The sequence below is a fragment of the Aethalodelphis obliquidens genome, unplaced genomic scaffold (assembly GCF_003676395.1).
Source record: "Aethalodelphis obliquidens isolate GAN/ISIS:26980383/991018 unplaced genomic scaffold, ASM367639v1 scaffold30, whole genome shotgun sequence".
Lineage (NCBI taxonomy): Eukaryota > Metazoa > Chordata > Mammalia > Artiodactyla > Delphinidae > Aethalodelphis > Aethalodelphis obliquidens.
Genome location: NW_020837974.1, coordinates 14,886,847 through 14,913,764, shown reverse-complemented (window position 1 = coordinate 14,913,764; position 26,918 = coordinate 14,886,847). Strand labels below are relative to the sequence as shown.

The 26,918-nt window shown below is 42.3% G+C and overlaps 1 protein-coding gene across 1 annotated transcript; it reads left to right on the top strand.

Annotated features, from left to right (window-relative positions):
- The first annotated feature begins 6 nt into the window (after positions 1-6).
- NIPSNAP2 (nipsnap homolog 2) lies at positions 7-26,918 on the top strand. Its single transcript, XM_027126268.1, has 10 exons — positions 7-90; positions 9,927-10,066; positions 10,149-10,194; positions 13,029-13,123; positions 13,459-13,529; positions 14,456-14,596; positions 15,456-15,487; positions 20,318-20,412; positions 24,558-24,641; positions 25,764-26,918. Exons 5-10 carry the CDS (start codon positions 13,506-13,508, stop codon positions 25,826-25,828), a joined length of 441 nt encoding a protein of 146 aa, XP_026982069.1. The 5' UTR covers positions 7-90; positions 9,927-10,066; positions 10,149-10,194; positions 13,029-13,123; positions 13,459-13,505; the 3' UTR covers positions 25,829-26,918.

Here is a 26,918-nt window from a genome sequence, read left to right as displayed (position 1 = left end):
GGCGGCGCGAGTACTGCGCGCCGGCGGAGCGGCCTCGGCCGGCAGCTTTCTGCGGCGGGCCGGCCCCTGCAACCTCCAGCCCGGGCTCTGGTGAGCAGCGCCGCCCTTTCCGGGAGCGGCCGGGGAGGGGCCGCCGCGGGGCGGAGGGCACGGGTCCCCGGCACGAGTCTACGACCCGGCCCGGCCGCGCTCCCACTGGGCAGGGCCTCCCGGACTGCGGGGCGGCGGGACCGAGGCCTCGGTCGGCGCGGCTGGGCGAGTCGGAGCCTCGGCGAGGTCGGAGTGCCTGCCTGCCGGGCCGGCCGGGCTCAAGGTCACGGTGGGAACGACGCTTGGCGCCGAAGCCACGTCCGCGCGCCGAGCCTGCCCGGCCTGCGGGACCCTGACCCGGCGCGACCCGGAGCGGTGGCAGGGCGGCGGGCGCATGCCTGAGGCCACAGGCCCTGAAGTTGCGGCCGCCTGAGAACACTGCTCGCCCGCGCAAAGCCTCAGTGCTTGATTCCGCAAATGGCAGTAGAGATAACCCTCACCTCCTGGGTTGTTGTGAGGAAGAAATAAAATACCGTATCGTCCCCGGTGAGCCCTCAAGTGGAGGTCGGGGAAGTAGTGAAGAGGTGTCAGCCCTAAGAACAGTCGTTGACTTGCATTTAAAAGTAGATAGCGAATCAAAAAGTATGTACAGTTATCAGCACTAAGGGGACGTTGGCTTCGTGTTTAAACTCTTTTTCTAACCTCATTGGATTAAATATTTGGTCAGAATCCATCCCTGAGATAGCCATGTCCCATTTTCCAAATCGAAAAACCAAATCCCATACTAACTTACACATCGATTTGCTTCTTCGGTTTCTTTACGTTGGGTAACTTAAATTTTCTCTTTTTGTTTGTGTTTAATTAAATAGTGAGCCTATAGAAAATACAGTTGGCACTTAAAAATGGAAGCGGGAGGGAGCTACTTGTTAAACTCCTAATACGGGCCAGCTTTATACTGATACGGCTTATTTAATGTAATCCTAGTAGCACTCTTAAGAAGTAATAGGATGTGCATTTTAGAGATGAGAAGGAACCTAAAGGGCTTGAGACACGTGGCTGGAAAAGGCATTTGAACCCAAGTTTGTGAGGCTTGAGACCCAGTGCCCTTCCTAGGACTCATGCTCAACTTGTGTTTCAAAATTTGATATTTATGTTTCCAAGATGGTTAACAAATCACCCTCCTTTTATTTTTATTCTGTTATTAAGTATCTACTGTTGCTTTATTTTTTCACACAGATGATAAAAGCCCATGAAATTGATATTTTCTTTTTTTCACAAAAGACAGCTGAGACTGAAGGTGTTCCCCTAAAGTGCCCAAGGTCACTTGAAGCTAATAAACTGGAGATTTGGACCCGGGTGTGCCCGGTACCCCCACTTCCTGCTGGGGCCAAGTGCTCTGGACACTGGCGTCCTTGTCTCTATACAAGGTGCCCTGTACCTTCTGACTACTCAACTCCTTCCCGGGCTCTAGTCTGCTTTAACTGTAGGTGTTCTTTAGGACTCAGTCTGGACCCAGCTAACTCATTGATTCTATCAGATATCGAATGTATATGATGTCGATGAAGCCCTATGAACCTGAGCATAATAGCCATGGTCACTCTCCCCAGGAAGCCATGGCAGAGGTGAAATCCCACGTAGACTTACAGATTGAGGTAGGTGGCATGGGAGAATCAGGGAACCTCCCTGCATGAGGTCATGGAAGGCCTCTCCGAGAAGGTGGCATTAAGCTGAGACCTGAAGGGTCAGTGGGCATGAAAGCCGTGAACGAGAGGAGTCAGGCATACTGGGAAACCCAAGAAAAATCTAAGAGCAGGAGTAAAGGGAAGATGGAGAACAGGTGGCGAGCAGCAGGGGCCCGATAATTCCAGGCCGCACAAGCCATTGAGAGAGCTTGGATTTTACTCTGGAAGACGTTTAAAGGTATACACTTTAGTGTGACATGATCTGATCTACGTTTTTAAAAGATCAGGCTGACTTTGAAAAGGGGACAGTCAGGATGATGGCCAACTAGGCAGATGCTGGTGCCATTTACCGAGACTCGTTTGTTCCAAAGGTGAGAGTGCCCACCACGTGCCAGGTGCTGTTGGGAAGCATCAGTGAATAAGGCACGCAGGGTGCTTGCTAGTCATTCAGAGAAGGAGGAACAGGTGCAGGGTGGGGAGGGGGCGGATCCAGGGCAGTTTTGAACCCGGTGAAATTGGAGATGTCTGTGGGCTACTCGAATAGAAAGACCCAGTAGGCAGTTGGCTTATTGTACCTATATGACTCCTCCAAGGAGATGTCTGGACAGCATTTGAGAATTGTCAGCATATAGGAATGCAAAATGTTAATAGATCCATGGGTTTCAGTATACTATATTGTATTTGATTGAAATTTTTCATAATAAAATGCTTTTTTAAACTATAGGAATGGATGAGATTTGCTTGAGGAGTGTGGATAGAGAAAGAGCTGAGAAGCAGGCCCTGGGCTGTATGGATATTTACAGGCTGGATATAGGAAGGAGAGGCAGCAAGGGAGCTGGAAGGGGCAGCTGTGAGGTCATTATTGGTCAGTGCCCGGGGGCGGTATTTCAAAGAGGGAGTGGTTCAGCTGTGCCAGATGCTGCCAGAAGGTTAAGATGTCGGAAGAAAACCACTTACCGACAGGGGTGGTTGTGAGTGACTTTGCGAGAGTGGTTCCGGAGGGATGGAGGACGCGTTCCCGGGAGGCCGATTTGCCAAGTACATCTTCGCTCTGCTCAGTGCCAGGCCCTCTGCTCAGCTGTTTACTGAGCACTGCATCAGTGTCCCCCAGGTTCTGGAAACGACCATGTACCCAGAATTTAACTCATCTTCCTCCTGCAAAGCCTGCTTGCTCCTCCTGGGTTCTCTCTCCCCAGCCGTGGAACATCTTGCATTTAGTGGTCCAGGCCAGAAACCAGGTCTTCCCCAAGCCCTTCCCTGCCTGCTCCCGCCCATCTAGTCAGTTGCCAGATCTGTTAGTTCTCCCTCCAGCATGTCTTGACTGTGCCTCTGCATCACCACTCGGCTGGATTCCTATCAAGAGTGTAGACTTGAAGCCATTGGTGAGGGGGACAGCTAGAGAATTCCCCAGAACAAATGAGCAGGACATTTTCCTACTAGAAAGATCTCTGACATGAACCCTGACTAGATCCTAATCCCTCTTCCTTTCCACCCCACCTCCACCAAGAAAAAAATCTATAAAAAACATTTTAGGGACAATTGGGGACATTTTAAGATGGAGTGGATATTAGATATTATAGAATTATTATTTTCCTTAGATGTGATATTTATTATTAGTGACATGGTTTGTCCTTGATCTTAGGAGATGTGTGCTGAAGTATTTAGGGATGGTGTATCATGATGTCTGCACTCTGGTTTCATATGGTTTGGTAAAAATGAAAAAGCAAAATATATATAAACAGTAAAAATTATAAAATGTTCATTTTTCATCTAGATACAGGGCATAGCGGTCTTCGTTATACTGTTCTTTCATCTCTGTGTCTGAAGTTTTTCAAAATTAAAGGTTGGGGAACGGCTGTCTCTAGCAGCAGTGGCGAAGACAGATTTACTGGGCTTGGCGGTGGGACGAGGGAGGGGAGTCCCGTGGCTCCTGCTTTAAGGCAAGACTCTTCTTCGGATGGGCCCTTCGGCCTCCGCCCCTCCCTCTCCCCTCTGCTGTATTCACATTCCCCTGGCTTTGGCAGCTAGAGTTCTGCTTCGGAGAAAGTCCTTCCTCCCGTGGGCAGCAACCTGACAAACTGTTCCTCATCTTCCAGGCCCTCAGCTCAACAGGTGCCTCTTCAGAGGGCTGGTCCACGTCTCCCTCAGGCTGACCTAGACCCCACTCCCTCTGCCCCAGCCCGCCACGCCCACCACCTGTGTCTCCACGGAGGGGCCCTTCTTCCCCTGGACTGTGATCACGTTTGTCCGTCTGCTTCCACCAGCAAACCAAGCTCTGTGAAGTCAGGGCCAGGCTTATTCTTCTTCGTAGCCTCAGCCTGGCCCAGTGCCTGGCACATGCAGGGCACAGTCCGTGCATATTTGGTGATCAGACGACCAAAGCCCCTTGCCTCATCCTGTGGTCTCTGTGTTAAATGTATTTCCCTTCTGTAATTTGCCCCGACTAAACCAAAACACCATCTTCCACACCTAATCAGTATCCGTGTCTTCTCCTCTTCACCTCAGGAGTATCTTTTGAATGTAATCCATCCCCTTCATCCCTCCTGCCATCATCTTAACCCAGGACCATCCTTTGGTCCATCCAGTGAGTATCAGATGCCTTCGGTGTGCCGGTACTGCTGGACTGGGCAGCCTGCCAGGAGCCCAGGAGCCATGCTCCCTGCCTTTCTTGCTTAGTCCACCACCACACCACCGCCGGGCTGCTTTTTACGCCTGGATCTTTTCTGAAAACTTGCTAGCGTTGCCCCGTCTACAGGATAAGGTCCAGCTGATAGGCTTGGTGCACGGGAGCCCAGCCCCCCTGGCCTGCTTGCCCTCCCGTGGTTCCTCTCACTGTCCTCCCACACCCTGTTCTCTTGCCTTCCTGAATGCTTTGCTATTCCAGAAACATGCCACACAGCTTCACAACTCCATGCCCCAGGACACGTTGTTCCCTTTGACTGGGATTATCACTAGCTTTGTCCCTGTCTTGCTTGTCCTCCAAGACAGAGCTACAATGTCTCCACTGGAGTCCCTCTCGCTCCTTGCTGGCCAAGGCCAAGGCGGTTCATTCCCTCCAGTTCCCACAGTGCATGTGAGTCCACAGTGTCTGTGACCACTCTGGCTGTTTACTGATAGGTTTTTCCCATGACAGTGGGCAGGCTAGGCATCTGTTCATTGTATCCATTGAGCCAGGCACATAATGCTTTTTCTATTTAGAATCTAGTGTTTTGTAGGATGTGCTGCCCCCTACCTCACCCGCTGTAAAGTGCCACCCAACACATATATGATGTTATAAAGACAGCTGATTGCAGTGTTTGTCACTCCTGGTAAAGCACCCTGGCCCAGCCCAGGTCTTATCACCCTGACAGCTGTTAGCATGGCTGCTTCTATCCCTTTCCGTGATTCAGCTTGGACTGGGCACATGAAGCAGTTTTGGTCACCTGCCAGCTGAAAGATTTCAGAGTTCAACAGTCAGTTAGGGCTATGCTGCGCCACACTGTTTTTCATTTGTCAAGACAGTTGCTACCCAACTTTGACAAGTAAGCAGCACTCAGGTTCTTGTGTGTGTCCTGTGATGTTGACTACTTCTTAGGTCAATCTTTAGCTTACAAAGTGGTGTCATATCCCTTACCTCATCTTACCCATCCTAAAGTAAATCCCTTTGGTATTAAAATCTGGAACGAATGCTCACTTGGGGAGGTTTGTGTGGAGGAGGCATCCCTTATTAGTGAAAATATTTTGAACTTTACAGTTAGATCTGGGTTCATATTTTTATCTTGCTGCTTCTTAGCTCAGGTTGTGTAATAACATCTGTGAGCTAGTCCTTAAAATGCAATAATACCTACCTTGCTAGATTGTTGCGGGGATTAAATGAGAAGACAGGAACAAACTGCCTAGTCCAGGAAGTGTGTGCTTATTAGCTTGTAATCCCCTTAAATTCTAAGGAGGAAGGGAAGAATTACTTTGGAATTTTTTTTCCCTTCCAGATTTAGTCCATCAATAATTCTTTATTATAAAGTATTAAATGCCATAGGAATTAAATATCAATATGAGTGCACATGGTATACGCTTGTCTGTGCACTTCTGGAAGGATTCATTAAGAACTATTAGTAGTGGTTGCTTTGGTGAGTATTTCTTAATGAAATTCCTTAGTGCTGATATTTTTAGAAACTTCCATTGTACCCCTTTCATAAGGGGTACAATGTTCATAATTGTTATTACTAAAAAAAAAAAAAAAAAACGAACTATGCAAAGTCCCGTTAAAAAAATCTTAAAACTGGGCTTCCCTGGTGGCGCAGTGGTTGAGAGTCCGCTTGCTGATGCAGAGGACGCGGGTTCGTGCCCCAGTCCGGGAAGATCCCACATGCCGCGGAGCGGCTGGGCCCGTGAGCCATGGCCGCTGAGCCTGCACGTCCGGAGCCTGTGCTCCGCAATGGGAGAGGCCACAACAGTGAGAGGCCCGCGTACCGCAAAAAAAAAAAATCTTAAAACTTTCTACTTTGCATATCACTAATTTTATATGCTTGCCCTTTTGCTTCATGATATTATTTAAGCAAATATCCCAAAACATGGTGTGTTTAAGATACTTTAAACACGGGAATTCCCTGGTGGTCCAATGGTTAGGACTTGGTACTTTCACTGGCGAGGGCCTGGGGTTCAATCCCTGGTCAGGGAACTAAGATCCCACAAGCCACGTGGCACAGCCAAAAAAAATAAAATGAAATACTTTAAACGAATTGACAAAAATGTTTTTATTTTTATTGAAGTAAATTTTACCATGATTCATTTGGAGAATTGCCTTCTTCAGAATTAGTTTATTTATATAATCAAAGAGTGGGGACTTCCCTGGTGGCGCAGTGGTTAAGAATCTACCTGCCAATGCAGGGGACACAGGTTCGAGGCCTGGTCTGGGAAGATCCCACATGCCGCGGAGCAAATAAGCCCGTGCGCCACAACTACTGAGCCTGTGCTCTGAAGCCCGCTTGCCTAGAGCCCGTGCTCTGCAACAAGAGAAGCCGCTGCAATGAGAAGCCTGCGCACCACAACGAAGAGTAGCCTCCGCTCACCACAACTAGAGAAGGCCTGCGTGCAGAAACAAAGACCGAATGCAGCCAAAAATAAATTTGGAAAGAAAAAAAAAAAAAGTGAATTGAAACCAGACAAATACCATATGATTTTGGTTTCTGCTAAAGAGCTAATAGTTTTTATATATAATTTCTTTTAATTTTAAAAGTTTTTTTTAAGTAGTTTTAAAAACAGTTATAAAATCTCACCATTAATCAGGTGCTGTCCTAAGTGCTTTAAGTGTATTTACTAGGGGTTAAACATGTACTTAAAAAAATACAAGAGTAAAATAAAAAACATAGTCAATACAGATGTTATATGGGGAACGATGTGTGTCTCCTCTATTTTAACTCTCCAGCCTCCCTTCAGGGATACCACCATTAACACTTTTCTTAATTCTAAGGCATTTTAACATATAATAAAAGCAAAATGGAAGAATTTCCAACTTCTTTTTACAAATGCCGCTTAGGGCTATATATTTCTGTCCTATGCACTAATAAGAAAAATTGCATGTACTGGAATTGTTATTTTGCTTATTTAATATGAGCTTGCTGCTTTTTAATCTTAAAAGATTTGAAAAAATGCTTTTCTGTTTCTTGATCATTACTCTATTTATAGAAAACATTTTATTGTTAATTTTATATTTGTATATTTTGTTTATATATTTGTAAGCTCCATCGGTCCAAAAAAAATCTTTTTATCTGGTTTCTAGCTATTTGTGATAATATCCTATGAATTGGTTTTTAAATTCAAAACAGTCATATGGAGTGAAAAGTGTTCTGTAATGTTTGTTCATTAAAGCAGCAAGTCAATTTTTTTTAAGCAAAAAAAGAAAAAGGCTGCCAATGTAACCCGTGAAATTTAGAGTTCTGTTTTTTCTAAAGCACCATAGTTGAATAAGAATAGGAATTTGTATTAATGTGGAATCCACTTGTTCATCTCATGAGGCATTGGGGAATTTGCACGTCATGCAAGTTTTTCTTGCCTCTTGTTTAAACTCCCCTTAACACCTGGGGTTACTCTCTCTTTACCTCTCTCTTTACCTCTTATATTTGGTATCTGTGCCCTTAAACAGGTCTGCTAAACAGATTGAAAATGGTCTGTAGGAAGTCATCTAGTGTTTCCAAGAGATCCCCCCAGAAAAGGTTCACACTGGCCTGTGAGTAGCCAGACCTTGTTTTGAAGCACTGGATAAGATCTGAGTGTTTGTATTGGTCATTTGGAATCCCAGCACGTTACTGCCCTTGGCATGATCTAGCAAAGGGCAGAAAAGATCATTTATGTGTACGTGAATTAAAGATCAAAACAATAAAGAGTACGCCGTGATAGCCCTGGCCAGAGAGGATGGTCATCCGCATAAAGGCGATCGTGCAGAAAGAATGGGCACAGACTCAAACGACTACATTCTGTATGATTCCATATATGAGACATTCTGCAAAAGGCAAACTGTAGAGACATAGAACAGATCAGTGGTTGCTAGGAGTTGGGAGAAGGGTTGATTACAAAAGGAGGAATTTTAGGGAGTGAAGGAACTGTTCCCTATCTTACTGCGGTGGTGGTTACATGGCTTTATGCATTTATCAAAACTCACAGAACTGTAAGTCCCAAAAAGAGTAATTTTACTGTGCATGAATTAAAGTGGAGAAGATGAAGGGACGCGATTTGTCATTTGATTATGGTTGTGTGAAGTTAGGAAGAGGGTGAGTCTCAGCCAGGCTTTCATTTTTAAAATCTTGTTCTCAGGTTATGTATACCTATATACCTTACCCATAAAGGAGTTTCTAAACATGCACTTTAGATATTTTAGCTAATTTTAGGTATAAAAATAATATATGTATATGGAAAATTCTCAAAGAGTCCAGAAGGTTATACAGCGAAAAGGAAAACTCGCCCCTCCCATCCCAAGCCCACTCACAGTCCCCAGATGTCCTCACTATTAGCAGTTCACTTTGTGTGTGTATTTGTGGTACTGTTCTGGGCCTGCTTTTCCATGTAACTCATCTCAGCGATACCAACATATCAGTGCGTGTAGATCTGCCTCATTCCTTGTATTGATTGCATTCTATTCTGATTTTGGCTCTACCTTGATTTATTTGACCAGTCCCCATTAATGGGTTCCAAATTGCCTGTACCAGGAACAAACTGGAAACAAGGTAGTAAGGAATGCTTGCACGCATTCAGCTGTGTGCACTTGTCTAAATATAGCTGCCTGTGGGACATACCACAAGTGCGACTCTTAGGCCGAAAGGCCTACGCAGTTTTAATTTTGCTATAGATAATGTCACACTGCCCTCTAGGGAGGTCACACAAATTTGTGATCCCACCAGCAAGCATATGGGAATTAAACATGCACTTAAAATTTCACAGGTAAAGTGTAATTTGTTACTTAAGTCAAATCTATCCTCACTTTCTGACAGCATGGATAGTAGGAGTTCAGTTATAAGATGAAAATAAGCAAATTATTTATATGTTAATGAAGTCTGTATTCTTAGGTTTTTGTGAGTTAAAAATCTTGATTCTAAGGTTAATTTAGTTTAGGGGTAAAATAGTTTTTTTAACGAAAGAATTCACTTTCTCTGTATATTCCTTTTCACATTCTTTTGTTGTGGTAAAGTACATATAACATAAAATTTGCCATTTTTAAGTACAGTGCAGTGGCGTTAAGTATGTTCACATTGTTGTACAACTGTCACCACCATCCCTCTCCAGAACCTTTTCATCTTCCGCAACTGAAGCTCTGTACCCATTAAGTAGTAACTCCCCATTCTCCCCTCCCCTCTGCCCCCGGCAACCACCATTCTACTTTCTTTCTCTGTGAATTTGACTATTCTAGGTTTCCTCGTATGGTTTTTCTATGTTGAAAATTTCCTTGGAGGAAGGAAGGACACACGGTGGAACTCACAGAGATACACGTGAGAACTCTCCTAGGAGTGCCGAAGTTACTTCTCTCACACTCCGCTCCTGCGTTCAGAGGGCACGCTGGTGGCATGAAAAGTGGACATGCGGTATCCCAGGTTCTAGAATAGTGCCTAGACGGCGTGCTCAAGGCGTATTTGCTGAATGGATTGATGAATTTATGAAAACAATGTACTACACGACACAACCTAAAGACCCTGGGATCTTTGTACCTCTGATTAAACTCAAATTTTTGCATTTGTTATTCCATAGGAAATTGGCGTCTTCCATTATCAGACCTCGAGAGGACAGCTGGTTAAAATCCTTATTTGTCCGGAAAGTTGATCCAAGGAAAGATGCTCACTCTAATCTCCTAGCCAAAAGGGAAACAAGCAGTCTGTACAAATTACAGTGTGAGTCATAGGTTTGCTATCTTCATAGTTGACTTTTTTCCCTTTGTTCATAAGTTTATCGTTGAATTTTCTTTTGTTTCAGTTCACAATGTTAAACCGGAATGCCTAGAAGCATACAACAAAATTTGGTGTGTATACCAAACTATCCTTTACTTGGGGAAAAATAATGATTTTAATATTTGTCAGTTGCACTAACCCTTGATAGCAGAGTGAGATCTTTCACGCCTCTTCTTAAAGCTGAACGTGGAGAGGCTCTTAAGTTGAGCTCTGTTGGGCATTACCAAGGATGTTTTGATTTTAAGCGCTTGTTCAGCTAACTCCTCACATAGGCTATCAGACTTTGGAATGTTACTAGACTCTTTCAGGTTGGAAGGGACCTTGCAAGGCGGTCTAGCCCAGCTACTCATCCAGTGCTTGAGTCCTTTCTGCAGCCCTTCCTGACGCTATGCTTAAATACATTTCATATGCTCCATTTCTGGACAGCTCTGAGTGTTAGGAGTTAGAATTCACATCCCTGGGACCTCCACTGTGTCCAGTTTTACTCCTAAGTAATATTGCCACGTGAGAGCCCTGTATGGATTTCAGCAGAGCTGCCATTTCTTCCCGGGTCTTCCATCCGCCAGGATTCAAGTCCCTTCAGCAGATTCTCATATGACATGAAACCCATATATTCTTATCGAATTTGTAAACTTTAAGACCAAAGAGAATTAAGTGCGTTAGTTATTAACAGAAATAGCATTTTAATGATCAGTAGTTCACAAATATAATTTAAAAGCTTTTTTTTAACCTTTCATATCTGCTGCTTTCATGAGAAAGCAAATGATTTTGTTACCAGAATCAGCGTAACTTTCAGAAGCAAAACATCTTTTGTTGTTTTATTTTTGGAGGTGGTTCGTGAAATATAACATTAGCGTTGAGTTTCTTGCTCACCTCAGCACAGTTCTCTTTATTTTAGAAGTGCCCTAAAAATAAAACAAATGCTTTTTTCTAATTCTCTTCTCATAAAATGGAATTTTTCTGTATGCTGATGTTTCCCTGGATTATCTTTCCTGTCCTTTTTTTCACTTCATCTCCTGTCTCAGATTCCTGGCTGTCTATTCATGTTCTCACTTCAAACTCAATGTGCAGAATTACGCTGCTCTTCCAGTTTCTCCATGTGTGACACTCACCATGGTTTTATTTGACTCTTGCCTTAGTTTTATGTGATTAGCTGGTCACTAAGGGCTGTGTATTCTTCATTTGACGTGTATTTTGCTTCTCTTTGCTTGTTTCCCTCTGCAGGCCTGTTGAGGCCCATTTCCAAGTAGCCCTTTCTGACTGCCTTCCTGGGTTTGAAGCTGCACCTGTACCTTCGCCCCACCCTGCAGTCCATTACCCAGAAGTTTGTCAAATTGATCTGCTTGAGTTCTGTTTTCTCCTTCATCATGTTTGTTTATCTTTTCTCTGAAACTTTCAGCAGCTGCCTGTTTCCAGCCTGGTTTTTAGGGGCCCAGATAATGAGGTTCTTCCCAACTCATCAAGTTCTGAGTACAAGTACTACCTACCTTACGGCCTCCATTCACCTGGGTCATCTGTGCAGGCTTCCGTCTTCCACACTAGCTCCAGTGCTGAGTTGTTTACTTCCTGATCATGTCATGTGGCAAAAAGAAAACCCAATTCCATTTCCCTGACATAATCTGTCTTTCTCCACCCCTAATTTCCATCAATCCCATGTGATTTCTGAACTTTCACAGGTCATACATCAGATACATTTAATATCTGATCTTAATTTTAAAAGTAAATGCTACCCTTCAAAAAATTACGTGGTTTGGTCATTGTACTGGGTCTTAAAGTCATTTGAGTTTTCAGTTAGACATAAGACCATTCAGAGCTTTTCTCTGTTAACTAGTCATATCCACCCAGTCCTAGTGCTTCAACATCGGGTGGTGATCACTAGCTTAATATCACTTGACGTCAGCAAATAATGAGAACAGGTTCCATTTCTGACCCTTGATATCTTTTGCATCCATTGTTGGATCTATATGGCACTTTTTCGTCGTAATTTTTCTATTCAAAAAGTGTGCAAATTTTAGCTTTTCTCTTGGTATGATGCAGTTATGGGTCTTCCCTTTACCTTTCCCTGTCCATTAGAATCTGTAATGCGGGAAGGTCTCTGTGGAACCAGGCTCTGACACCTCTGTTAAATTAATACACTGCCAGGACCATGCGCAATCAATAGCGACAAACAGGGCGGTGTGTCCGGCGTGGGATTAGGTGTGATACCTTTCAAATCCCCTCAGCTGGTTGAATTGAGTAGAAACTAATTTATGCCTCATGTCGTCTCTTTCATTTGGATTCTCCTGCCCCTTTGATGCCCTTCGGGATTGTTGGGGTCGGGGTTGCTTCCAGACTGTGTTGTGTCCTGGCTCCGTCGTCTTCCTTAAAGCCCAGTCGTTCTCTGCTGCTGCTTCCTGTGCCTCCTGGGCCGCTCCTGTCATCTGCCCCATCCTCCACATGACTTTCTTCCCTTTCTTTTCCCGCGTTCTTTTTCTACTATTCACATTTCTCTCATCCTTCCCATCTTTGGAACCAGCAAAAGTTAGCTTTCATACACATCACCATTCCTAAGTATATACTTCTTTTTTTTTTTTTTTTCTGAAACAGCAAATAATAGACTCATAGTTCCTGGAATTTTTGGACCTTTGGCTCTTCTTTATCATTTTTATCAATATACTTGAGTTACTTACCACTGTTCTAGATAGCTGGGGTATCAGTCACCTAAGCTTCTGATAATTGGGACATGAGAGCACAGCAGAGTTCAGCCAAAAGGCTAATTCTGCACGTCTTTTTTATCATAAACGTATTCTGAGGTCAGTTGTCAGAACACAGAGTAGATGACCTTTTCCTGTTACTGATCATGTGTTGTCCACCTGGTGTAATTTCGGTGGTTGTTTAATTAGTGTTGCTCTTTCTTCTCTTTAAGTCAAGAGGTGTTGCCAAAGATTCACGAAGATAAACATTACCCTTGTACTTTGGTGGGGACTTGGAACACGTGGTATGGCGAGCAGGATCAAGCTGGTAGGAAGCAGAAGTCTTTGGAATAAACCCTTGTTCCTTAAGCCTTTACTGTCATTACTTAAATGATTTTTAACATAATGCTTGTTTTTATAAGCAAAGCTTTCCAAGTCTCAGTCCAGTTTTATGGTTAAAGTAGTTTCTCCAGTAAATCACTGCAGAAACTCCTTTTTGATTGTTTTTCATGTTTGAATCTATTATTGAAACTTTATGGTGTAACTTGAGCCAACACACATTACAGTTTTGTACTGTGTTAGCACCATGCGTATCTAGAATATTTTCAAGGTAAGAGTATCATGAAACTCTAAATGTATGTTATCGTTTAAAATATATTTCAGTTCACCTCTGGAGGTATGAAGGAGGTTATCCAGTCCTCACGGAGGTCATGAATAAACTCAAAGAAAATCAGGTAATGATTTTTGAAAAAGACTAATGATATAGTAGATGTTAGTACAGAATTAAGTGATTCTTTTCTGCCATCGTTTTTGTTAGTAAACTGTTAGTTTTCTGTAGTAAAAATTTTATTATTTGGACTCTTGAGGTTGTATTTAAACATAGAGTAACCAGTTGTAATACTATTAAAGTGATAGTTCTTATTGTAAAAGTCAATTGTACTTTGATAAGCTGGAACTTTGAAACCGGTAAGTCAGTCTGGGTTACCTAACACATATCTGCTTCAGGAACTGACAACCACATATTCTTCATCTTGGGCCGACTTTGCTATCCTCCCCCTCCCTTCACGAAGAGGTGTGTGTTAATGGAGAATATTCTACCAGCCATACATTATTAGGAAAGAAAACCTTTTGTGTAGACTCCCCGTCCATATATAAATGACTTTTTTTTTTTTTTTTGCCTTGCTGTGAGGCTTGTGGGATCTTATTTCCCGATCAGGGATTGAACCCGTGCCCTCAGCAGTGAAAGCACGGAGTCCTAACCACTGGACTGCCAGGGAATTCCCAATATAAATGGCTGTTTGATTTTCTGATGTTTTGAGGTGTCCATGTCACCTGTCTCAATATGCTGTCAAACAGTTAGAAGAACCTAAAATCATAGGAAATTAAATTAGTTTACTTTGTCATTTAAATAATTAGGATGACTATGTAGTTTGATATCTAAACTTGGACACTTTTGAGAGTGAAAGGGAATACTAATAGTCATTATGCTGGTTCAACAAGATGTAAACTGGGACTGTCTCAGGCCAACTGGACCCTGTTTATAATAGTATTCTATTGTGGGAGGAACATAAATGTTGCTAAAGTGGGTTTATATATAAATCTTCTAATATTTATGATATAAATATTAGAAGATTTCATGAGCACCTTTGTTCACTCAAAGGAATTTGCGGAATTCCGTAAGGCGAGAAGCAACATGCTTCTCTCGAGGAAGAATCAGCTGCTATTGGAGTTCAGTTTCTGGAATGAACCTGTCCCACGGTCAGGACCGAATATATATGAACTCAGATCTTACCAGCTCCGAGTAAGTACTGAAATAGGAGTTAACTGTCCCCTTGTTCTTCTGTGCAGAAGGACACGCACCCCTGATGCTGAGTGAACAGCAGACACTGAGCGAATGTTCTGTGATGTGTGTTTGGCTCGTTTTCTCCCCTGTCCAGTTCTTCTCCTCTTATTTCCTTTCTTTAAACCTTCCTTCTTTCTCCTCCTTTCTCTTTGCTAAGCTCATTTGTTTTTTATAGTCTTACGCATAAGGGAAAAGATGTAACATACAGGATCAGCTACATTATATAGCATCTATTGCCATTGAACTAGAGCAGCTAATAAGCATGTGACTATTGACATTATACAGCACTGTAAGACAAAAGGGGAATAATATTTGTATGACTTTCTAGATATTTCCCTACTTAGGTGACCACTAAAAAGAAAGGCCCAGGTGGCAACATAGTTAAAGTGAAAAAGTATCAGTAGATCTTGGTGGTCTAATGCTCAGTATTATACTGGAAAAAAAACAAGTGATGTCCTTGTTAGGTTTACTTAAATTGAATTATTTAAAAATTTCACAATAAAGTCTGAATAGGTACCAACAATTTAATCATCGTGGGCCTAACTATGGTTTTTATGACTATAATTGGATGACTTAATTAACTCTCACTTTGTGTGTATGTTGTCTTCTTAGATGAAGCCACAGAATATTACTTCCACTGTGGGATAGGTATGAACACAGTGAATAATACTATTTTGTTACATTTTTTTTATCTGTTAGATTTCACATTATTAAAAGTTAATTTTTAAGTTAGTCTTGTCATTTGATGTTTTTTATACTGTTAGTTCCATATTTCTTCACAGAAGAACTAACAAACCGAATCCAAATCTCTTTTCAGCCAGGAACTATGATTGAATGGGGCAACTACTGGTGAGTATTTTACCAAGTGATGAGGTTGTTAAGTCTTATAAAGAGATTCTTTTAGGCCATAGTGTTACTTCTAGAAATAAAATCTGGGGTTAGTGCCATGATTTGATACTAGACTGTTGTTTTGTTTGATATATTTGTATTATGAAATTTTTCAAACATATACAAAGCTAGAGAGAAAAATACCACAGGTCTCCCTTCCATACCCATTACTTAGCTTCAGTAATTATCAACACGTGGCCAGTCTTGCTTAGGTCTAAATCCCCCAACCCAGAGTATTTGGAAGTAAATCTCAGACAACATAAAATTTCATCTATAAATATTTTAGTATATATCTCCAAGAGATAAGCACTTTTTATTAAAAAAAAACAAAACCCCCCAAGTGTCACATGAAGTTATTTCATATTCTTCTTGGATGTTATCTTTTCTGAAATGTTGCTTTTGTCACATAAACAGAGCACCACAATGATACAATTGCTTCTTTTTTTTTCTTCTTAGTTTAGCAAAATATGAATTTTTCTCCAAACTGATCTATAGATTCAACAGAATCCCAGTCAAAATCCCAGCAGGCTTTAGAAATGCAAGGGACCCAAAATAGCTAAAACAACCTTGAAAAAGAGGAACAACGTTGCAGGACTCACAGTCCTCAATTTCAAAACTGACTGCAAAGCTAGAATAATCAAGACAGTATGGTACTGGCATACGGACAGGCATATAGATCAGATCAATGGGATAGAATTGAAAGACAAGAAATAAATTCTCACGCATGTGAGCAAATTGGTTTTTGACAAATGTACCAAAGCAATTCAGTGGGGACAGATAATCTTTTCATCACAGGGTCCTCAGACAACTAGGTATCCTTGCAAAAAGATGAATTTAGACCCCTGCCTCACACTGTATACAAAAACTAACCGAAAATGAATTGTAGACCTAGATGTAAGAGCTAAATCACAACACTTTCAGAAGAAGACATAAGAGAAAATCTTCGTGACCTAGGGTTAGGCAAAGAGTTCTTACATAAGCACCAAAATCACAATCCACAAAAGAAAAGAAATGGTAAATTATAATTCATCAAAATTAAAAGCTTTTGTAATTCAAAGGATACAGTTTTAAAAATTAAAAGACGGGTCACAGACTGGGAGAAAATTTTGCAAATCACATATCTGGTAAAGGACTTGTATCCTGAATATATGAAGAAATCATACAACTCAATCACGAGAAGATAAATAACTCAATTAAAAAATGGGCAAAGGACTTGAATAGACAGTTCTCCAAAGATACACAAATAGCCAAAAAACATATGAAAAGATGGTCAGCATCACTAATCATAAGATAAATGCAAATCAAAACCACAATTATTTTCCATTCATCTCACTCCCTTTAAGAAGGCCATTATCAAAAGAACAGAAAATAACAAGTGTTGGCAAGATACAGAGAAATTGGAACCCTTGTGTACTGTAGGTAGGAATATAAAATGGGGCAGTCATCGTGGAAAACAGTAGAGTTCTTCAAAACATTGAAAATAGCATTACTCTCTGACCCAGCAACCCTACTTCTGGGTATATATTCAAAAGAATTCAAAGCAGCATCTCAAAGAGATGTTTGCACACCCATGTTCATCACAGCATTATTCACAGTAGGTAAGAGGTGGAAGCAACCCAAATACCCATCAACAGATGAATGGATAAAAATGTGGCATATATATATAATGGAATATTAATGCAGCCTTTAAAAAGAAGGAAGTCCTGCCACATGCAGGGTGAACCTTGAGAACATTATGCTAAGCAAAATAAGTCAGTCAGAAAGGGACAAATACTGTATGATTCCACTAATAGAAAGTTTCTAAAGTAGTAAAAACCATAGACACAGAAAATGAAAAAGTGGTTGCCAGGGGCTGGGTGCAGGGGAGTTGGTGTTTAGTGGGTATAATTTCAATTTTGCAAGATGAAAATGTTCTGGCGATCTGTTGCACAACAGTGTGAATAGACTTGGCCCTACTGGCCTGCACAGTTGAAAATGGTTGAGATAAATTTAATGTTAGGTGCTTTTTACCACAATAAAAAATAAAATCATAAGATAAATTTGGGAAAAAAAATTTAATGGGCAAAGAATTTGAGTAGACATTTCTTCAGAGGAGCTCTATGAATGCCTAAAAAGGACGTGAAAAGCTGCTTAACATCCTTAGTCAGTATGGAAATGCAAAGTAAAACCACAGCGAGATAGTACTTCATACCCACTAGGATGGCTATAATTAAAAAGACAGAATAACGTGTTGATGAGGTTGTCAATGAATTGGTACCTTTACACATTTCTGGTGAGTGTAAAATGGTTCAACCACTTTGGAAAAGGAAAACCATGACTTTTTACTTACTTTCAATTTATATATTCTCTTTTTTTCAGTTATAAAATTTCTTGCTTTGGGCTAGATAATTTCTAAGATCTACCTCCAAAAAACAGTTCTGGGGTCTTTTTTTCTAATGAATCTTTTCTTCTTAGGTCATCAAAGGCTAAATAATGCAAGGTAGAATTCCTTTTCATTTGAAAACTAAGAAATACATATTTGATTGTATACTATTATTGTAGACATCATTTTATTAAGGAATTCGGGGGTAGGGTTGATGCTATAAGTGTAGTAATTTAGTTGCCCACAGAATAGGATCACCCAGTTCTATGTTTCCGTATTACTCATTGAGACTTGCCCACCGTGGAATCCACAAGGAAGGAACTGAGGTTATTCTTCAGTTATTTTAAAAATTATTTATAAAGCCAGTTCAGCATTCAATTAGTATTTTGGCACATAGGTAACTAAGGTGGTGATCTCCTCTTCACTTCATGCTTCTGATTATTTCCAGGCTAAGGCAAGGTATGTTTTCTTTGCCTACTGAGAAAGTGAATGAGAAAAATTCAAAATGAAATGAACTGTCCTGAATATTTACCACTATCAATGAAACTAAGGGTTTTCCCCCTTAGGGTTAGAATGCACATTAAAGTGATTTGCTTAATTTCAATAATTTACAAATCAGATTTGTAATTTTTGTGAAGATTATGATCACTTAACACTACATGTAAGGTTAAAGAAATTAACATCGCTTGGAGGTAGCCCATGGGGGCAATAGCAAGAGATCCCTCCTTTTCCCCTAAAGAACCTGAAAGCATGGGTCACCTTTGTGGAGTTGAGCACGTAGTGAATGAGAGCCAAGATGTACAAAGTGACCTTGAGGAGACCGGCTTCCTCACTCCCACCACAGGCTGCCCTTGCTCTGATTCCACACCCCCCTTTGAGATGTTCTAATTCAGTTACTATGAAGTTTGCCTCTAAGAAGAGAATGCGCTGGTCAAGCCGACTCACTTATCTCGTCTCTCACTGTGGATATTAGTGGATTGAATCCTTGTTCATAGTCTCCAGCTCTTTCTTTTTTTTTTTTTTTGCGGTATGCGGGCCTCTCACTGTTGTGGCCTCTCCCGTTGCGGAGCACAGGCTCCGGACACGCAGGCCCAGCGGCCATGGCTCACGGGCCCAGCCGCTCCGCGGCACATGGGATCCTCCCGGACTGGGGCACGAACCCGTGTCCCCTGCATCGGCAGGCGGACTCTCAACCACTGCGCCACCAGGGAAGCCCTCCAGCTCTTTTAAATGAATTAGAATGAATCCATCTTCCCAAGTCCTGTCCACTCTGGGACCCTAATATGACTGAGACATCAGGCCAAGCCTGGGCAGTGTTGATATAAATTGACTGGGTAACTGGGGTGTGGAGTCTCTTGAGAGACTACCTGTGACCTTCCTACATCACTTGAAACTGCTTCCTTCATTTTCAACTTTGGTTCTAGAAAACTGCTTTAAGAAAACATATACATTTTAAAAACTTGTTTAGGATTTCAAGTGCATCACTAAATATAAAAATAAAGTACTGGTGCAGACACAAAAGAAGGTGTTTAAAAATCTGATACCTTTTGCAGCAGGGAATCTTAAAAAGCAAAGTTCAGGGCTTCCCTGGTGGCACAGTGGTTGGGAGTCCACCTGCCAATGTGGAGGACGCGGGTTCGTGCCCCGGTTCGTGCCCCGGTTGCCAGTTGACAGTTTGAACCGCCAGGAAGCTCATGTCCATGGTTCTTCCATATGCTGTCCGAGGAGTCGCAGAATTCGACACCCGCCCTCAGCTGTAGATGACAGAGCTTGCGGGTTTCTCAGAGTTCATGGTGTGCAGCTGCTTTGTAGGTGCGGTGCACTTCCTTCCTCTCTGTTTTAAGCCCTGTTCTCGAGGCAGGGTCCCTGTCTCCCTTGGAGTACAGTGCCTGTGGCACCGTGGGGTTCTCAGATCGAGAATTCCCTCACTTTCTCACAGTGTGTTCTTGGAAAGCAGCTTTTTTTAAGTTGACAGGTCCTAGCCTACCCTCTGCCAGTTTTCTAGACTTTACGTTAAGAATCAGCAGTGCAACCACATATCCTCACGTTGTTGTTATTTTTTATTTATTTATTTATTTTGGCTGTGCCGGGTCTTCGTTGCGGCATGTGGACTCTTAGTTGCAGCATGCATGCGGGATCTAGTTCCCCAACCAGGGATCGAACCTGGGCCCCCTGCATTGGGAACGCAGAGTCTTACCTACTGGACCACCAGGGAAGTCCCATGTTGTTTTTATTTTAATAGTTATGAATTACTGTCTATTTTTCACAAAAATGACTGCTGTAGCTATAGAAAGGTACATTTACATCTTATGTACATTAAAACAACTTTCGAATGCATTCTGAACAACTTGCGCTGAGGATGGAGGGAACTTACTGATACTTTTTAACATACCTGATTCAATACCTGAACGTTGTTTTTTTTCTTATAGGGCTCGTGCAATTCGCTTCAGACAGGACAGTAATGAAGCAGTTGGAGGATTCTTCTCCCAGATTGGGCAGCTATATATGGTGCATCATCTTTGGGGTATGTTTTTTTCCCTTCATTTTTGTATTCCTGGGATTTCAGAGTTCATTACTAACGAACTTGTCCTAGGCAGTAAATCGTATCTCAAGTCAGGAACCTTAAACACTGCAGCTGAGCCAAATGTCCCAGATGGAACGTAGGTGCTGGGCTACCCAGAACAAGAGGTCAATAGTGCAGGGTCCACAGATGTGCGGCACGTCAGTGCGCTGGTGAAAGTGAGAGTGGGGTGAGAGAGGTGAGGCAGCAGCCCCGGGTGAGGGGAGATGATAGAGCTGCCCCCGGCTCCCTCAGGGACGGTCCTGCATTCCATGCAGAGGAGGTGCCCACACGCACGCCCACCCCTTGCCTTGGGTCTGACTCTACTGTCCCAGAAGCCCTTCTCTCGCCTTTTCCATCCCTGCCCACTTTGGTTTGGCACCATCTTTGGTGTCTTTCAGGGCCTGACTCAGATGTTCCCCTTTGTCCCCAAGGGAATGTCGCTGTCCCCTGAGCCCCCAGAGCCCAATACTGTGTGTGTGTGGTCACAGTCATGGCTGTTTATGTCTGTCTACCTGCTGAACAGGAACCGGGTCTCAGCAGTAGCTTGGTTCATTCTGGGCACATTTGTAAATGGTTATTAAAGAGATGAAAAGCATGACTTTTTCCAAACCTTATTAATTTGCTGAGGTGTTGGGTTTGCCCTGTTTGGTCCACCGAGTGCTGCGGAGTCACGTGCCTCCTGGGTTAGCAGGAGGCTCAGAGACGGGTGACAGGTCTGCTGAGCGGGAAAGCAAACCTGAGGGACAGGCCACCAGGCCATGCGCGGTGAGTGACGCAGGGAGTTCCAGTTGGGGCCCTCCGCGTTAGGAGTGTATATCGGGATACGAAGGGATACAAAGCTATGAATTGGGGGAAAACCAGTGAAAGGTGGAATACGAGCTAGACTTCAGCATCTAGATGGGACTGACAGTAGAGGTGGGAAGGAGGGGCTGGAACAGCCATGGAGACACAGGAAATTATAAAAAGTGCTCAGGAAACTACAGATAGTGCCGACGGGCTAAACGGTAAGATACCTGCCGGGGACCCGGGTCTAAATGGGTGAGTTGAGGCAAGAAAAGTCATTTTCACATTGTGCCCCTGGAACCTTTCCCTGAAACCCTCCGTGTCTGGGGAGGAGACCCCACTCCAAGCCCCCGCCAGCCACTGCTCACCTCAGCCACACACACTGGGCTTCCCCGGCATTTAAGAGATTGAAACCTGCACCAAATGATTAGAGGCCACCAGTAACCCTCAGCTCCCAGGATGTCAGGGGCAGTGGTGTTCCTGGGAGCTGTTTTCTAGCCAGCTGAGATTTGACCTCCTAAGGATCAGAGTTTTCAAATGGAGTAGATTTGCGAACAGATCTTTAAAAGATGTGTTCTGTGTCCCTGCCTTTTGATTATACTAACTGTAATTTAACCTTTATGGGTTCAAGGTGGGAGTGAAGTCATTTTTATCATTATTTTTTAATGCATGATCTGTCCAGAGGATATAAACTGAAAAGACAGACCCCTCCCCTTCCCCAGCCTGGAGGGGCCTCTGAGGGCGGCCTCTGTAGTGAGCGAGTGCGGAGACGGATGGGTCAGGACCCATGTGCTTTGGCGCACAGGCAGAGGTCAGGCACATGTCTACTCTGAGGCCCTGCCCTTCTCCACCTTCCTTTTTGTCTCGAGTCTGTGTCCCCAATGTCCACTGCCCACTTCCTACTTTATAGGAAAAAGTCTTGAGATGTGCAGAGATGAATTCTCAGTTGTCTGCCCCCAAAACTTAGCCTCACTTTTCCATTTTTTTTGGAGAAAGAGAACCAACATTTATCAAGCACCACCAGTGTGTTGGTTATTTATGCACCACTCCCTTTAATCCTTACAGCCACACCACAAATGAGATACCTGTGGCTCACAGGTGGTGAATAAATCACCCAGGACCCACAGCTGTTCAGGAGCTGAGCCAGGCTCAGACGTCGGCAAGTCTGGCTTCAAAGCAGGTCTTCCCCCCAGCACAGCCCCCCTTCCTGTTACCCTTGCACCTGATGCCATCCCGCCCCCACCTCCTCAAGGCCTCGCTGCAGCCACGGCTCCTCCACCACCCCATCTGTGGCCTCCTTCCCTTAGTGTATGAATGGGCTCAGTGCCTCCCATCTTTAAAAGCCTCCCAAACCCAAAGGTGCATTGACAGATGAACAAAATGTGGTCTGTTCAAATTCATAGAAGCAGAATGTAGAGTAAACTGTATCGGGTTGGGAGAAGAGGGGAATGGGAAGATACTGTTCAATGGATAATGGTGGCACAACGTGAATGTACTTAATGCCACTGAACTACACATTTAAAAATAGTTAAAATAGTAAATTTTGTTATGTATATTTTACCCCCCCAATTTTTTTTTTTAATTAAGAAAATTTGTAAAAGAACACAGGCCTCCAAACTGTGTTCCCTGCGGGGGGTGGGGCAGGGGGTGGCGAGGGGTCACCACATGGTACCCTAGGTGTGCATACGACCCCGGTGAGGACACTGCCGCTTGTCACATGAATGTTAACTGTTTTCCTCCGGGTGGTGAGAGGTAAAAGATTTTGTTTTCCTTCTATTTTTCAGCATCTTCAATATTTTATGTAATAAATTTATACTCCATTACTAGTGGAGGGAGCTTTTGTCTTTAGATGGTCAGAGGCCATCTAAGACCAGGCCTGCAAGGTTAGGTCTTCTCATAGGGAGAAGGAAGCCCCAAAACAGAAATTAGAACTGAGGAGGGAGCCCTGGGTGATCTCTTAGTCACGACTGACACCGTGTCCAGATGCCTAGGAGGCATTTCCCTGGTCACTGGTTGGAAGGATCTTGCCCGGGTTGGGAATCAGAGACCAAGGCACCTGGGTGAGATATCCGAATTGTACCCCAAGGACTCTGACCCTTGGCCCGTGCTCTTCCCTCCACCTGGAGTGCCTTTCCCTCCCGTTCCTGCGTGTCGATGATAAAATGGCCTTTTCAACCTGAAGACCCACTTGGTCAGATCACAGCTTCCAGGCAGCTCTCCCTGGTCAGCTGTGTTCTCCCTGTTGGGTCTCTTTGTTCTCCACTGCCTTGAATACAGTCTCACCCAGATCACTGTAGTGCTTTATAAATGCTAAGAAAAATGGAATCTAATATTGCTTATCCGTAGTCTGACAGTGTGTGGTTACAGATTTAACGTGTATTGAGGAAGTTCACTTGGTTTGTAAAGGCACGTCTTGAATCTGCAAGACTGTGAGTCTTGAGAGCGGGTGGTTTTGCGTCTCCCACGAGGGCTAACAGTTGCTCAAAATAGCCAGCTCACCGTCATTCCAGCTTAGTACTGAGTTCCCAAAGTATAGGCGGTCCCTGACTTACGACGGCTCAACTGAGAATTTTCCAACTTTACGATGGTGCAAAAGTGATCCACATTTAGTAGAAACTCTACTTCACATTTTGAATTTTGCTCTTTTCCTGGGCTTTCAATACATTCTCTCGTGATGCTGGGAAGTGGCAGCCGCAGCTCCCAGTCAGCTACACAGTCACGAGGGTGAACAACCAATACACTTAAAACTATTCTGTTTCTTACTTTTAGTGCAGTATTCAGTAAGTTACATGAGACATTCAACACTTTATTATGAAATAGGCCCTGCATCAGATGATTTTGCCCAACTGTAGGCTAATGTGAGTGTTCTGAGCACGTTTAAGCTAAGCTAGGCTAAGCTCGTCTCTTCCAGTAGGTTAGGTGTATTGAATGCATTTTCGACTTAACAATATTTTTGGCTTACAGTGGGTTTATTGGGATGTAACCCCATCATAAGTTGAGGAAGGTCTGTAGGCTCTTTGAGAAAATGAGGAGTGCAGCAGAATCAACACTTAATGGATACACAGTTGACCCTTGAACAACACAGGTTTGAACTGCTGGGGTCCACTTATATGCAGATCTTTTTCAGTAAGTACACACAGTACTATATGACCTATAGTTGGTCAAATCCAAGGGTACAGAACCATGGATACAGAAGGCCGGCTATGGGATTTGAGCACCTGCGGATTTTGGTATTCACAGCGGATCCTGGAACCAGTCTCCCACTGTACTAGTGGAATTATGTTTGGTTTAAGTCTTAATTCTTCTGTGTGGCTATTTTTAAGCTTACAAAGATCTTCAGACCAGGGAAGATATACGGAATGCAGCATGGCATAAACACGGCTGGGAAGAACTGGTATATTATACAGGTAATATCTTAATAGGCATAAAACATTTCATTCTTCTCATCTCATTGTTTTAATGTTCTTTCACCCTGAAGCTAATATGTATTTAAAAAAAAAAATAGTACGTTGCTCTAGGATCGTGAATTGTAAGGTTGAGGGAATGGAGAAATAGTCATATTTTTCTTCGACAGTTATAGGACATTTTTTCAATAGAGAATATTCACTCTTTCAAGTATATATGTCGTCTGGTACAGTTCTCAGATCTTCATGTGTTGTAAATTTTACATCATTACCCTTTTTGTGCATTTCTGTATTCTCTGAAAATTTATTATACAAATAAATTTTTTTCTAAGCTTTTCCTTTCTCATCAAAATTGTCCATTCCCCAAAGCATTACAATTTAATACAGCAATTAAAAAGTAATTTTGAAAATTAATTTGGTATTTAGACTTTCCATATGTACATGTGTATGCATGTGTACATATGTGTACACCTATACATGTATGTATACACACACACACACACACACACACAATGAAATCCTAGTTGCTTGATTTTTAGAAGAAAACAACCGGGCTGAATGGTACCACCTATGTTGCACGTCAGGTACATTTAAGCCCATATCCTACCAGGAAGATCAAAGAGTAATTTGTTCTGGAAAATAACTATTATCTTGTCTTTTAATTCAAAAAAATCATGTAACTATATATGGCTTTGCTGTTTATTCTTACATTTCCATAAGTTCCCAAAGATGTGTTTTACTTGGCACTGATAGTTCTACAAGTACAGTGTATTTGTTCCTTTATACAGGATACAGTCAAATTATTTGATGTTATATAAATTTTAATTCAGTTGAAAGAACCTTCTGAGAAAGCACCATTTTTCTCACAATATGGACTTTCCTAATTTCCTACAAATGAAACACATTTCCGACAGAATGTTTTAATATCATCTTATAGGGTGTCAGCTGATGTGTCATTAGCTTGTGTATTTCTTCCCCTGAGATCAATCCTAAATATTCCAGTACTCTATTCTGATTTCAAGCAGCATGTCTTCTGAATATGCTTAGCAACCTATTTGTTAATGTATATTTACTGCAGTCTGTTTAGAAAAGAACGAGCCTAGTAATCTTGATCTTTGTTTTCAGTCCCACTTATTCAGGAAATGGAATCCAGAATCATGATCCCACAGAAGACTTCACCCCTCCAGTAAAGCTACAGAACTTTGATGTGCCTACATAAATTTATGTGACGAGTACTTGTCATAAATTAATTTGAACTGTATATCAAGTGAAAAAGAAACACTGAAGTGTAAACTGCTGTATATAGCTTGTAAGAGACCTCTTTTCTTTAAAATTTACAAAATCACAAGAAAGTGAACTATTACAGTTTGGCTGATTGTAGCAGTGCTCTGTAGTCCTCTGAAACATCCCTGTATTTGTCGAATATACCTTACAATACCGGGCCACCTCTCCCCACCCTCCAGGAAAAGAGGGCCCAAATTAAAATTGGAATCGTCTCCAAATAAGAATCCAACCATGGAAAAAAGTTAGCCATTTCTTTATAAAAAGCAAATCTGTTTTATAATTACAGATTTTTAGACAAATTTCTTGTATCAGGAAGAAATATAAATTTTGTCATGTTTCTGTAGCATTTTTCTGAGTCTCAGACTAGGAACAAATTATAAGTGTACCCAATACCTGCAAATGTTTTACTTCACTCTCATTTTTAATGTCAGCATAATAAACAGTGTATCATTACTGAGTTGGAAGTGGTTGATCGGTAATTCAGTCTTCACATTGTGTGTCATGATATCTTTATATGAGAGGAAAAAATGGCTTGAACCTCTGTATCATATGTGACTTTGAAATGAACACCTTGAATAGCACTAATTTTTATTTGTAATATTTTTCTATAACAAAACGAGTAGCACTAGGAGAAGAGGTTTTATTTTGTAAACAATCATCTGTGACCTCAGACATTCTCTGGTTAATATTTTAGTAAGCTCACAGACGATTTTTCCAAGATCATGTATGAGGGGTGGTGCATGTTGAGATTTAAATTGGCATAAAGCTGCATACTTTGTCTAGCTCTGATTTAGTTTTTTAATATAGTGTGCCAATTTTGTGACTGTAATCATGTGAAAGTCCTGTTGAAATGAAAAATTATGTCTGACCCCCAGATCAAAGAATTTATGTTAAAGTGTGAATAAAAATCTCATACCAAATGTCAAGCTTTTACATGCGAATGGTTTTCTCCAAGAACATATAAAATTCAATAAAATCCTCTTAATTTTCACATAT

What these genes read in the sequence shown, in the direction of transcription:
- NIPSNAP2 (XM_027126268.1), top strand. Translation starts at nt 13,506, where the DNA reads ATGAATAAACTCAAAGAAAATCAG. An exon ending in ATAAACTCAAAGAAAATCAG is followed by an intron (nt 13,530 to 14,455) that starts GTAATGATTTTT and finishes GTTCACTCAAAG; the next exon opens with GAATTTGCGGAATTCCGTAA. An exon ending in AGAACTGGTATATTATACAG is followed by an intron (nt 24,642 to 25,763) that starts GTAATATCTTAA and finishes CTTTGTTTTCAG; the next exon opens with TCCCACTTATTCAGGAAATG.